Genomic DNA, 14,063 nt, shown 5'->3' with positions numbered 1-14,063 from the left:
TACAAACTAACCAGTACTCTTCAAAACTGTCAACGTCATAAAAGACCTGGGAAGATTAAGGAAATGGTCACAGATTAAAAAAAAAAAAAATTTTTTGTTTAATGTTTATTTTGAGAGACAGAGAGAGACAGCATGAGCGGGGGAGGGGCAGAGAGAGAGAGGGAGACATAGAACATGAAGCAGGCTCCAGGCTCTGGGCTGCTAGCACAGAGCCTGACGTGGGGCTCGAACTCACGAGCCGTGAGATCATGACCTGAGCCAAAGTCGGACGCTTAACCGACTGAGCCACCCAGGTGCCCCGAAATGGTCACAGATTTGAGGAGACTACGGGACATGACAATTAAAGCCCGTACTGGGTCTTGGAAAAGAAAAAGCACATCAGTGGAAAAACTGATGAAATCTGAGCAAGTTCTGTACTGTGGTTGATAGTATTATACTGAGGTTAATTCTTAGTTCTGATACGTGTTCTGTGGTTATAGAAGATGTTAACGCAAGGGGAAGCTGAGTGAAGAACGTCCAAGGCACTCTTTGGGTTAGCTGTGCAACTTTTCGTTTAAAATTATCTCAAAATTTAAAAAAGATAACTGTTTAAAAAAACTTACAAGGTCAATGCTCTGTTTTTGAAGAGACAAGGAGCCAACTTTGGTCACAGTTCCTCAGGTAGCTGAAAATCCCCTTCCTCAGCTAGAACAACAGAAAACCAAGGCAGCAAGTGCCTTTTTGAGGCACAGCCAGGACTAGGCAGGGGCTGGGAACTGCAAAATGGTTTTTTATGAAATTACCAATAAACTGGCCAACCAAAGCCAGGGAGAATTCATCCAAGTTTTGTCTACAACTAGGATTCTTCTGCTTTTTGGTTTCAGATACTCCCTGCAACTATTAAAAATAATTGAGTCCCCAAAAAGCATTTGTTCATGTAGATTATATCTATTAATATTTACTGTATTAATAAGAGAAATAGAGAAAAGAGGAAAGAAAATAAGAGAAAAGATTTAAAGATGTAGCCATTCATTTAAAAGAACATAATAGGGGCACCTGTGTGGCTCCGTGGCTTAAGCGTCTGACTTCAGCTCAGGTCAGAACTCACTGCTTGTGAGTTGGAGTCCCACACTAGGCTCTGTGCTGATAGCTGGGAGCCTGGGGCCTGCTTCAGAATCTGTGTCTCCCTCTCTCTCTCTGACCCTCCCCTGCTCATGCTCTATCTTTCTCTGTCTCCCGAAAATAAACATTAAAAAAAAATTAAAAATAAAAATAAAAGAACATAATAAACCCATTACATGTAAACATGAGTTACTTATTTTTAATGAAAAAACTGTATTTGCCAAACCACAATTTCACACATACCAAAGGAAGTCCGCCCCATGAACTGATCTCATAATACAATCAAAACACAATGCCAGGCAAAACCCCCCAAACCCCCATGCTAAAAAACTAAAGAAAAAAATGACAAAAAGGGGAGGGGGGCTTAAAAGAGAGGAATAAAGAGAAAGAAAAATGAGAGAAAGAAAAAAAATTAAGGAAAAAGGCAGAAAGGGAATAAAAGGAACCACTGATAAAACAACAACAAACCCCCATGGGGCCAATGCTATACGCATTAGAAGGAAATAAGGTAGCTTGGGTCAAAGTCTCTGAGGCCCAGACAGGGACGTATGGCAGCCTGAATGGTAAACAAGGATCCCTATGAAGTCACTGCAAGCACCCAACCCAAGACGGACAATCGACTCAAGTTTTGTCTACAAACAAAAATTTTCTCACTTTTTGGTCTCAAGAACTCTTTACGCTCTTAAAAAAAATTACTGAGGACCGCACAAATCTTTGGTTTACGTGGGTTATAGTTATCGACAGCTACCTTATTAGAAACTAAAATGGTGATTTAAAAAATATTTTTATTAATTCATTCAAAACAATAAACCCATTGAGTGTTTATACAAACAACCTATTTTTTTACAAAAAAAAAAAAAACCATACTTTCAAAAACAAAATTAAATTCACGGCAAAAGCTGCACTGTTTTACACTGTTGTACATCTCTTTAATGTCTAGCTTAATGAAAGAGCACCAACTTCTTATATCTGCTTCCGCATCCGATGTGTTTCAATCTGCTGCTCCAGTTGTAAGATATGAAGAAAAATCTCACTTCATATAGACCTGTGGCTGGAAAATGGAGTGTAATAGCTTTTCAGAATTTTCCTTCTTTGACACCAGACCCAAACTCAAAAGTAGTAGTTTTTAAAAGCTAGTTGCAATCTGCAATTTTATCAATGAACCTTTTCTTTTTAAGTTTACTTATTTATTCTGGGGCCGGGGGGAGGAGGAGGAGGAGGAGGAGGAGGAGGAGGAAAAGAGAGAGAGAGAGAGAGAGAGAGAGAGAGAGAGAGAGAGAATCCCAAGCAGGCTCCACGCTCTCAGCGCAGAGCCCAACATGGGGCTCAATCTCACGAACCGTGAGATCATGACCTGAGCCGAAATCAAGAGTCAGACACCCAACCGACTGAGCCCCCTAGGCGCTCCTATCAATGAATATGCTGTGTACTTTTTATGTTAAAATACACTGGTCATCTTGCACTTTGAATGGCTCTTTTACCTACTGGCAATCTGGGAAATATGCCTTCATTGAATTATACAGAATTTCCAAATATTGACATTTCATACAATATCAAAAGATCACATTCCACTAATTTTACCACTGATCTCGTCAAAAACGTCTTCGACAAATCCAAGTTTTTGAAAATTCTCATTTTTGCTTGAAAGCTTGACTTTTATCCCTGGCAACGGTGACAGACTCACTTCGCTCACTTGCAAGAAAATGTCCACTAAATACTCAAGTGTGAATAACCGTAGTTGATCTTTCAAGTTAAGATGATGATCCATGCAACCGGTTCAGCTCCAACACACTAGCACGTTTTCTCAAGACCGTCACTGTACGATGGGATACGGCACCAGTGCCCCATAGATACTTGGCGTTTCATCACTCAAAATATTAAAGAGACTTTTATTAGAGGGTTGAGACTTAATAAAAATTAATAATTTTTAGGACACACTCAAGTGAAAATGCCCCTCCCCTCCTTAAACCACAAGTGTCTAGCAGGAGAGAAGTTCACGACTACGATCGCTAGCAGAGTTTGGTGCCACTGCCTTGATTTACGTTACGCCGCCAGCGATTTTCTCGGCCATTACTTCTGTGCAACAGTGCAAACGGAAACGAAGTTCTTCCAGGATGAACCATGAAAGTCAAGAGAGTTATTCAACCCGTTGCATATTTATCGCTACTCGCGTTCACTGCTGAGCGTTCACGTAAAGGAAAATTCTCTGAAGCGTAGTTGGTGCTGACACAAGTTGAGCCACGTCTGTAAATCTCGTTTGTAAGGCAAAAGTACAATTCTGTAAACAAGATGTGAACTCAGTCTTCACATTCGTACCTAAACCTTTGATTCGACGAGTCGTGGTACACACAAAGCGGCACTGCCCTGCATTTCACGGACTCTCCACCCAGCGGGCGTTCGGCAACGTCTGCCGTTCAAGACCTTCTTAGTCTCTCGGCTACTGGGTGGGCTTTTCCAGCCAAAGAACGTCCGAACTTGTCCTGTAAGAGCCAGTGACTTTTTTTTCACTTCTAGGTTGAAAAGCTGGAGCAAATTTTGGCTTTTAAAGAGCTCATGGTGTATACACCAAAAGTTCTCGATTCCTTTTTCTTTCAACTTTGAATGATCGGTCTTGACATGATGATGCACCTGAACTGGCACTACAGCACTACCTGAACTGTGTTCAGTTGCGTAAGACGTAATAAAGTACGTTATTAACATCTATAAAGCTGAGGAGAAGATAGCTCTCGTTACAGTGTCATCTCTTCTAATTTCTTATTTACGGTTTTGCCTAGACTCTTCAGACTCCTCCCATTCACTTGTTGATATGTCCATTTCAGTAAACAGAGGTTGCAAGTCTTCTAATCTCCCTTTTTAAAGTCAACAATCCATCCTTGAATATAAGAGAAATATGATAAATTTTCCTCTATGTTAGAATAAAGTGCTAAAGTAAGTTGTAAGTAAAATTTTTAAAATTAGAATCTTTCCCGAAAGTTTTTACGAGTACGTTTTACAAGCTGCACTTACTTATTGTGTTTCCTCAAAGATGCCAGGAAAATGGTGGGATATCAAACTGATGATTTCCAGGACAATAATGAGGTTTACAGGGCTTAGAGCAGGCACAACTGAAGAAAGATAGTAAGAGTCCCGGAGAAGTACTGAAAACAAACTGAGCGCATCACTGAAAACATCTCTATTTATACCTTAAAGGACTACCTTAAAAATTCTAGAAAACACAAGAATACAAAAGCACACATTTCATTAGCCAAGAGTGATGATGTCAGCACACATCATTCAGCCTCTGGAAAACTCCACTGTATACGGACAGAGCCAGAATGGTAAAAAGCAGATGCTGCGTTCATGTTCTGGGATGAAACTCACTTTGATTTCATGTACCACTGAATGGACCTCAGGGAGCCCCAGGGTCCTCAAACCACACTTTGGGGACCACATTCAATATCGCATTGCCAAAATTCACAAGTGCCACCTCAGATCCCTCCCAAGACAGGATCCAGCGTTACAGCATTCCGGATAGGCCAGAGGAAACGGCCCAGAACTGGCTCAGACCCTATCACCAGGGAAACTAGGATGCCGACCCTAATAAGCTGTCAGATGGCCAGGCCTGGCTTTACTAAGGAAGGTGGCTCCAGAGACATAAAAAGAAAATGTGTGCTAAAGCTGCAAATCCCTAACTTTACAGAAATCAGAGGAACAGGAGAAAGGACTGGGTGGTACTGGGATTCTATACACGAAGGAGATCTCAGACTATCAGAATTCCTCTCCCGAGCCATGTCACAAAAGAGGCATAGAAACAGGTAAGGCAGAGGGGGATAGAGATGAAAACCCGAGATGGACAGCGGTAATGAAGGAACAGAGTTCAAAGAAACCAAACAGAAAAAAAAAAAAAAAAAAAAAAGGAAGTGAGATAAGTCAGCAGAGAGGTCAAAAGAAAGAGGAAAACACAGTCAAAGAAACATTCCCTGATGAGCTGAGGCGACACTGTTACCTTTCTCCTGGGCTGCAGTTGCAGTGTGAAAAAACTAAGCAAGTTACTTGCTGTTCTGACCAGGCGCTCAGGCTCTAGGAGCCGCAAGAGAGACAAAGATAAACAAGGAACCAACCGAGACCAAAATCTCAGCCCAAGATTCAAAGTCCACAAACTCACAGGGGCAGCCGAGAAATGGCTGTGACCCTTCCAGGACTCACAATGGGGAGGCTTTCTTCTCACTGCAGAGAAGCCAACAGAGATAACAAGGGCTTGCCCCTGAAGGCCTCTTTGCTAGTGAAAAAGGAACCTAAAATCATTAGCTGCTAAGTTCCCATGTGGTCTTTAAGAGAAACAGGGAGCTTTCTTTCTCCTGTTGCCAAAGGGTAAATACTGCACCTGAAGAAAGGAACATGGAAAAAAATCCCATGCGATCGGCTGGATCCCAGCACTCAGAAAAAAACCCATGGTCTGCTGACTTTGGATCTGGATCCTCCCTTGATGAGGCCGCACACACAACACCACCACCACCATTATTACCATTCACGACACAGAAGTATGGGCAGGTAGAAGGTAGTGTTTTGGGTTGTTTCGTTTTGTTAATCAATAAAATCACCTGATATTGATATCTTGTAAATAAACGCACTCCCATTTTTTAAAATGATCTCAATAGCACATAAACCTTTCCAAAAGCATTCTATTCAGATAGCTGGCTAGCTTCAACAAATAAAGTAAAATCAACAACCACAAATTTTTTTTTAATGCTGGAAAAAGCATCTGAGGGACCCTAACGACTAAAAGAAACCAAGATTCTTTCAATCAATTACAGAGAATTTCCAACGCACACTGACCTGGAGTTGTATGGTGTTCAGAGAAAACCCACCAAGTCGCTCAACTAAGAACGGTGATCATGAGGATTGTTACGTCCTGCCAGGTGTTGTTTTAAAGTGTTTTATAATCGTTAACTTCTCTGATGCTCACGACAACTATACCTACAAGATAGGGACTATCATTACTCCTTTTTTTACAGGTGAGCTAACAGGCCTGGAACAATTAGGTAAGCCCAGGGTCACAGTAGAGGCTGACCAAGATTCCAGCACAGGGGAATCAAGCTGCAGAGCCTGCTCTAACCAGAACATACCACTTATTAGAAGTCCCCAAGTGCTGGGATCTCCTTTCCACTCCGCCATAAGCTCAACTCAATTAGAATGCTATTGCTAGACCAAGCAGGCCTATGGGGCCCCACTTCCTGTGACTACAGAACCAGTCATTCAAACACTTGTGGGCCCAAACGAAGCAACAAGTCACAAGCACATCCAACGCCACATGCAAAGACATTCGGATGATGGCCATCTGGCGGGGGTGGGGGGGAGTGATAGGGGGTAAGGGAGGGCCAGCAGATCCTTGGGTCTAAAGAAGGTGCAGGAAAAGGAGCCCCCCTTTACACAGAGTATCAGTAACCAAAACCCTCAGTGAAATGGTGCTCAAGAGAAGCAATGAGTAGATCATTGTAGCAGTGACAGAAGCAACCTGCCCCCCAAGGGCAAGGGCAAGGGCAAGGACAAGGGCTGGAACTATGTTTGCAGGTGGTTTCACTCATTAATCACCAAACTTTCGGACATGGGAGTTTCCCGTTTACTGGGGGACTGGGAAAACAATCCTGCTGTATTAGTAGCTCTGATGGTCAGAGGAGCCTCAGAATCCTATGTCTTTCCCCTGAGAAAGGCTTCCTGCTGCTGTTCAGGAAGTGCCAGCACGTGGTGACTGATGACTCCCACCTTTCCTACGGGTACCTGATCAGGAACACACTTAAACTGTTAACCTCCTGAGCTGCCAAAGACCAAAAACTATTCTCTCTCCTTTTTTCTTCCCCAGCAGGCCTGGACAGACAGTCCCACTGCATCAAGCCAAAAGGACTGGGGCCTCAGTGGATTTAGCAGCCAGATCACAAGAGCCAGGAGTCAGTTCCCGATCCATAAACCACAAACCCAATCGCTTTTCCCTGGCCAGGCTGGAGGGCCTTTTGCCAAGCTGTGACTTGCAAAGGGGGTCCAAGGAAAGGAGTTGTATCTTAGAGTTTCCAGTGACAGGTGCGGAGGACAAAGTTGCCTTGAACAGCACTGGGTGTAGAGAAAGCCCACTCGTGCTCAGAGGCCCGTTCAGTAAGGAGGGACAATGGGGGTGTTTACAGACCTCATCCAGACTCACACCTCAATGAGCAGAGCCCCAGAGGAGGCAGACCTTTGTATGGCCAACTTCCCAAAGAACACAGGGGAAAATAGGCCGAGGCTGCTCAAAACCAGCTTGACTGGTTCTACAGAGAAGCCTCTGGTCTGCCCCGCCTTCCTCATGTTAAAAAGAAAAAGGTGGCTGGGAGCCAGTCACTGAACACACCCCTCCCTTTCTCCTCTCTCCCCGCCCCCCTTCTTCCACCCTCCTATCTGTTGTCCCTCAGGATTCACCTAGCCATCAATATCAGTGTCCGGCTCGCCCTCGCCTACCAAACCTGAGGTTACATGGCTTTAGAAGTGGAAGGTTCACTATGTGATGAGCAAAAGGACACACGTTCGTTTTTGCCCTTTTTGCCATTTTCTAATGAAAAACGTAGGGATAAATGCAAGTAGGGAGAGGGCACAGGGACTGAGAAACTTCAAACCCTCTAGCAAAGGGCAGACATACAGATGAAGGGATCTACACCCCCAAGGAGGAGCAGGTCGAGGGGGCAAGAGAAGGAACTGGATTGCCTCCTTCTCCGAAAGACGACTGGACACCAAGAGACCAGATCCTCTCGTGGTGTTTCAGAACCAGGCCACCACAGCCTAAAAGACAGCAATGACATTCAATGCCTACACCAAGAGGGCTGTAGCGGGGTGGTGGCATTCTGCTCCGAGCGTGAGAGATTTCAGAGTTAACGTCGGGATAGATGGCCTCTTCCCATGCCAGAAGTGGGAAAACGGGTGTTTTCCTCCCCCACAAAGTTTGTAAAGGCTCCCTCTTCCCTTTGCTGAGACAGAAGGGGAAAAGGCAGAGATAACACTGCAGTGACTCACTCTCGTTTGATGAAGGCTGCGAGGAAGCCTGGAGAATCCAAGCTGTAAGTGCAAAAAGGTACGAATGCTGGAGTCTCCCATCAACAGGAGGAAACTCAGCCACCTAGGTGGTTTGTCACCGCTGAACTTCCGCTGAAGGAGGAAGGCCTAGGTTAAACTCCACCCACCCTTTCCACATCCTTCTCGGTTTCTGCTTTGATAGGAAAGTGCAAACCCGGCAGCACCGGAGGCTACAAGAGAATCAAGCCCTTTCTCTACCTCCTCTCACAGCAAAAGCCTAGCAGCCACAGTCCACAGCTTAACTAAGCAGACGGAGCTGGGGCTGGCCCTGGTGACTGCAGGAAAGCCTCACCAGGCAGTCTTGGGGAAGGAAGGACAACCACCCTCCTCGTCCTTCCCATCTGCGGAGGTTACTTCATCCCAATCCATTAATGGGCTTCAAAGTGCTGCTGTGGTGGGGGGGAGCCCATTTAGCAGAGCTATCATGGGGCCAAAGGTGGCGCCCAGCCCCCACCCCACTCGTCGATAATGGGCCACAGAGTCTGAGGCTTGGCTGCACTCTAGGCATAAAATATTCATTCCCGTCGACATAATACATATGTAGGAAAGTCACGGAAGCTCCTGGGAGGAGAGAAGTGCCAGCCAGGTGGCTAAGTGCGCAATGGGAAAGAGTTCATGAAGGCACGGGTTAGTCCTGGTCAAATGCCCACCGAGAGCTGGGCTGTTCTGTCCAAAGGGGAGACGGTCTGGTCTGAGAAGTTTTTGACTCCCATGAGACCTGACGATGCAAACCTCTCAGGCAAACAAATTCTCAATTTTTTCCTACCTCACAGGCATCAGTTAAGACACTGACCGTGAAAAGAAATCTCAGGTCCAGTCTTTGGTCACCATCTGAAACATGCAGTCATCCCTGTGTGAACTTGACTTTAATCTAAAGCAGATCAAGTTTCAACGACTGTCTTGAATCCATCTGTTTAGCTACTTCCCAAAGCCCACACATTAGAAAGAAATGATCACAATTTACTAAGTGGTTACCTTCACTGGGTTCAAAGATCACGGTATGGCGAGCGACTCTGTGATCTCTAGACTCCCAGAGCCCTCGCTCTAACGAGGCCTCACTCTTAATTTCTAGGGCCACGCAGGAAGCGAGAATGTATGCTCTGACGTCCACCCACATCCCTGACCAGAAGGCAGCACCACTAAGGAGCCCTTGGCCAGAGTCAAAGGGCAGAAGTCAGAGTCCGTACCCAGAGCACAGCACCGCCCGGCTCACAGGCATGGAGTGAAATGAGAGCCACCCGAGCTCTCTACCAGAGGAGACACTAACACCAAATTATTCAGCGTTGGCAACGTTCAGCCAGAATCAACCCTGGCATCCAAGGGAGATGTGTCTGGAGCGGCTCGGTTGTTCTTTACAGGATTCCGTAAGTCAGCTTTGCTCACTTCATCCAGACTTCCACACTCCTCTTCCTAGAACCACCCAAGAGAATAAACAATGCTACTCGCACCCGAGAAGAACGAGAGCAACCCCCCTCCCTTGCGCACTGCAGCAGAAGCGAGGCCGGTAGTGAAAGCCTCTGAAAGCCTCCTCTTTTCCCTCGGAAGCCCTCTCGCTCTTGGTTCCTGAGGCCCAGAGGTGGGGCGGGTCTGAAGTCACGCGGCCCCCCTCCCAGGTGTTCCACGTAGTAGCGGCAGGTGAACTCTGGGAAGTTGGACCCCTCTCCGCACCTGCCTAGCCTACTGTTGCCGCCGCCGCTGGCTGGAGGACAGGCATCCTACATGCTGACTGCTGTCACCACAGCCAAGCAGAGCCATTCGGAGAACTGGACAGAAAGCTCAGCTCACAGACTGAGAATCCCCAAAACTACCAGCCCCAGGTCACAACCCTCCTGCAAAAGAAAGAAGCGTCTAGAGCTGGGAAAAAAGCACATTCGAAACCAGGTGTCACAAAAATCATCTTAAAGAGGGGGGCTTGACTTTCTTTTAGCTCCCACTTCCAGTGCTAGGAGCAGAATCGACAGCAAACAGGCAATCTTCCTGCAGTACAAGGTTTATTTTTATGCTTCAACATTTTCTGTGTGTGTGTGTGTGTGTGTGTGTGTGTGTGTGTGTGTTATGCGTGTTTAATTCAGATGTGATCAAAGAGCTCCTGGAAACAGCTTCTCATCAGCCACATGTTTTAAAGAAAGGGGGAGAGGAAGAGCTAAAAAAGAGATTGGAGCTTGAAGACAACCAGTAGAGTTTACCCATTTCCTGGGGAAACCAGCTTAAATAATTTAAACCTAAATACAGTGATAGAGAATCTTTGCGGGGAGGGGATCAGCCCAACCAAACCCCTTGCTTTTTATTTCATAACGTTAGGATTTACCGCAACGACTGAACTTCTGTGACTACTTCAACTAGAACAGCGACAGGACTGAGAGCGTCCTTGCTCTTACCTGGTGGCAACGAGCTATTCTAAAGGAGGCCAATGCTTCTGGCATCCCTGGCCTCGTGACGCGAGGGGCTGCTACGTGTCTTTTCTCTTGGTTTGAAAAATACGGGCATCTGCCGGTAGCTGGTATATCCAAGCTTTTTCAAAGGCTGCGCTGTCACCGGGACGAGACTTAATATCGAGCAAATAGTGTGACTGGCTACCTTGAGGACGGGCAGCAGAAGCGATGAAGTGGCTCAGGGGAGCCTAAGTCCACAAAGAGTGCAAACAGGATGAGTAATTCATAATTTGGAACAGGACGACAAAGTATGCAGCCGTGGCTCTAGACGAAGTTAGCGAAGGGGCAGCTTCCGTTCCCGACCGGCTCACCCGATCAGCTCTCACCGAATCAGCGGGTGTGCACCGACTTCCTACTATGCGCTCAGCAGTATTCGAGGCACGTAGGGAAGAGAGGAAATCAATGCACACATCACAAGAAAAAAAAAAAGACCACGGCGGGAATACATTTACATTTGGTAAACAGCACAAAGAAACCACATTGAGGCAGTCTGTTACTCTACTTTGCTGAACACAATGCCCCCCACAGCCTCGCGGAGAGAGTAGGCACTCCACAACCACTCCCCACATGCCTGAGGGTGCCAGTCAGTCACTTGGCCTCCTCCTACCAGCTCATAATCAACAGTCTGGGAAAGTTCTCTGGTGAGCAGGGTTTACCTGCTAACACAGAGGGTGCGACAGGAAAAGGAATGGAATGGGGAACCTCAAGAGAGCCTAGAAAAAGAGGTTCCCGGCAAGTGAGGGCAAGACCCTGAGATACAGACCATGCTCTGGTTTCCAAAGACCTCAGTCCCATGCAGAGCCAGTTGCCAAACCCAGTGATGAAACAGAAATTCACCATCCCTCCCCCTCGACTCATTTCACCCCCAGAAGCAATCAATCCGTCAGAAACGAAAGGGTCAACCAGCACAGAGAAAAACTCGGGGCCACAATTGCTCGTGGAGCTCCTGACTGCCCAGGTGACAGAGAGCAAGGGGGGGGCGGGGGGAGGGAGGTGACACAAGAGAAAAACGTAGGACAATGAAACGAGGGAAGATTTTTCAGGGAAGGATGTGAACACGCGAGAGAACATAACGACGGTTCTATCGGGCTGCGGAGAAAGAAGGGCGCGACAGGAAAACATAAAGGGTGTAATAAGGGAAAAGGATGCAAAAAAAAAAAAAAAAAAAAAAGTGCTGCAGCCCCAAGGGAGAAGAGCTCCTTTTTCAACTCGAGTTTTTCTGGCCTAGTAAACTTCTCCGCCAACGAGGGTGTGCCAGGCAGGGGACTCTCCACACAGCAGCCAGCAGTCAGCAAGGGACGCCGGACATGGTGACAGAAAGGGGAGGGGTGGAAAGCGGACGCCTCTCAGCTCACAGGTAGGGTGACACAGAAAACGCTAAAGCTTGGGTGACAGATGATAGCAGTGATTGCCAGGACGAGGAGGGGGGAGGAGGTGGCGTATAGCTCAAGAAACTAGCATGCTGAATGCCCGGACGGCGAGTTACAAAGACTAGCCCATCGGGAGGGAAAGGACAGGGGCCTCGGTGGGGCAACCAGATACGACGTGAAGAAGGCAAGAGACTAATGCGGAGATGAAGGCAAGCCTCGCGGAGGCAGGTAGAGTGAGGAAGACCGGGTGAGGGCAGAGACACCGGAAGGGACCAAACAAGGAGGAAGAAACTATGAAAAGTGACAGAGCCAGGAGTGAAGACACAGGAAGGCATCATGGCTCGTGCTGCGGTGTGAAAAGACAGAAGGGCAAGGATGTAATGCAGCGTGGCCGGGGAGAGGACTCAGCAACAGGTTGTCCCCATAAAGTGGGGCTGGAGGAATGTTCTCCCTCCAAAGGACAAGTCCAGGGAGCAGGCTCGTAAAGCACTCAGGGAGAAACAGGAGGCGGAGAGACTTCAGCCAAACCCCTGGGGGGGGGGGGGGCAGAACGCGAGGGATCCAGACTCTGAAGGGAACCCTTCAGACTGGAACCCCAAAGACAACCTGTGGGAAAACTATGCGCATGACAGCAGTCTGGGAAACACGGAAGCAACAAATGCCAGCGCGAGGCACCAGGGAGCTCCTGGAGAAAAGAAGGGAAAGTGATGAGCAAAGAGTAGGCGAACCATTTGGAAAGGTGATGAGGGTGGAGCTGGTGGGTTGCAAGCATGAGGGAGAGCACAATTTGGAGAAGGAAGAGGGGGGGAAAAAGCAAGGGGGGGGGGGGGGAAGCGGGGGAACTGGAAGAGGAGAGGGATCGAGAACACACTCCGGGGCAAGGACCCTGAGGGTGATAACCAGGGACTGGGAGAACCGGTGCGGGAGGAGCAGAAGCGAGGCTGGAGAGATGGGAGGAAGAGGGGGACAACGATCTGGGGCAAATCGCGGGGTGCTGTTCGAGGAGCAGGAGGGTGGCGGCTTTAAGCGTGGGTGGAGGAAGACCAGAAAAGGCCCCTGAGAGAAAAAGGGAAGAGGAGGGGAAGCTAGGGAGATAATACGGAAGAGCGCAGGAGGGCGGTGAGGGGAGACGGGGGTCAGCAAGTGTGCGGCTTGGAGTCGGGACGAGGTGGGTCCCAGGACGGGACTGAGAGGGGGATGTGCGAGGCCGAGAGCCAGATGACAGGGCAGCCGAGGCTTGCAGGGTGGCAGCAGGGGCACGAGGAGAGCAGAGGAGGGAGGAGGCTCTGCAAGGTGCAGGGGCCCAGCCAGAGAATTCGGGGAGCCCTCGGGGCTCCTTACCTGCTCCGTGTCCCTCTCGTTCAGCGTGGGTAGGGGGGTCCGGGCGCTGGACATGGCGCCGGTATCTCAGGGGAGGGAACCGAGAAGCTTGGAGGAAGGGAGGGAAGGGAAGGCGCGGAGCCCGGCCGGGCGGGGCTTCTCACAGCAGGGGCACCCGCCGCATGGGCCCCGGCCGGGGGTGCGGGGAGGCCGGGCAGCCGCTCACGCCAGCCCGGGGATGCGCCGCTCGGGCTAGGCCGCGCCGGCTCCGAGCGGCTCCGGACCGCACCCCCCCGACCCCCGGCTGGGCTGTGCCGCCTTTCGGCCGGGCCGCGCCGCTCCGCCTACTCTCTGCCGCCGCAGCCGGCCGCCTGCCTCGCTCCTCCCCTGCCCTCAGCGGCACTGCTCCGCGCCCGGCACACAGGCAGCCGCCGCCGGACCTGCTGCTCCCAACATGGCCGCCACCACCGCCGGCCCTCGGCTCTTTCCGCCGGCAGCAGCCGGAAACATCCGAAGCGGCGAGGTACGGGCGGGGGGCGCGCCTCCTCCTCCTGGCCTCGGACTACGGGTGAATTCCGGAAACACCCGAAGAAGATTACTCCTGGGGACGCGCGCGCCGCCTCGATTCCGAAGACGAAGCTTCGGCTCTGTTTACGGAAATCTACGAAGCCACTCGGGGAACTCCAGCCACGCCCATAGGCCTTTCCCCGCCCACTTCAAGCAGGCTCGCTGCGGTTTCCGGAAACACCCGAAGCCGCTCCGCGTG

The 14,063-nt window shown here is 49.0% G+C and overlaps 1 protein-coding gene across 6 annotated transcripts in view; it reads right to left on the bottom strand.

Moving 5' to 3' along the window:
- MARK2 (microtubule affinity regulating kinase 2) overlaps positions 1-14,063 on the bottom strand; it is a 58,626-nt gene extending 44,563 nt beyond the window's left edge. For 2 of the 6 annotated variants that reach the window (XM_043581500.1, XM_043581502.1), the window contains exon 1: positions 13,319-14,060. In XM_043581500.1, the coding sequence (XP_043437435.1) occupies positions 13,319-13,372 (54 nt within the window). In that variant the 5' untranslated portion in view covers positions 13,373-14,060. Of the gene's footprint in view, positions 1-13,318 lie in introns of all 6 variants that reach the window. The other 4 variants (XM_043581503.1, XM_043581505.1, XM_043581504.1 and 1 more) reach the window with 4 other exon arrangements.

The sequence above is a fragment of the Prionailurus bengalensis genome, chromosome D1 (genome assembly GCF_016509475.1).
Source record: "Prionailurus bengalensis isolate Pbe53 chromosome D1, Fcat_Pben_1.1_paternal_pri, whole genome shotgun sequence".
Classification (NCBI taxonomy): Eukaryota; Metazoa; Chordata; class Mammalia; order Carnivora; family Felidae; genus Prionailurus; species Prionailurus bengalensis.
Note: the sequence above shows the minus strand (reverse complement) of the source record. Positions and strands in the feature narration are given on the sequence as shown.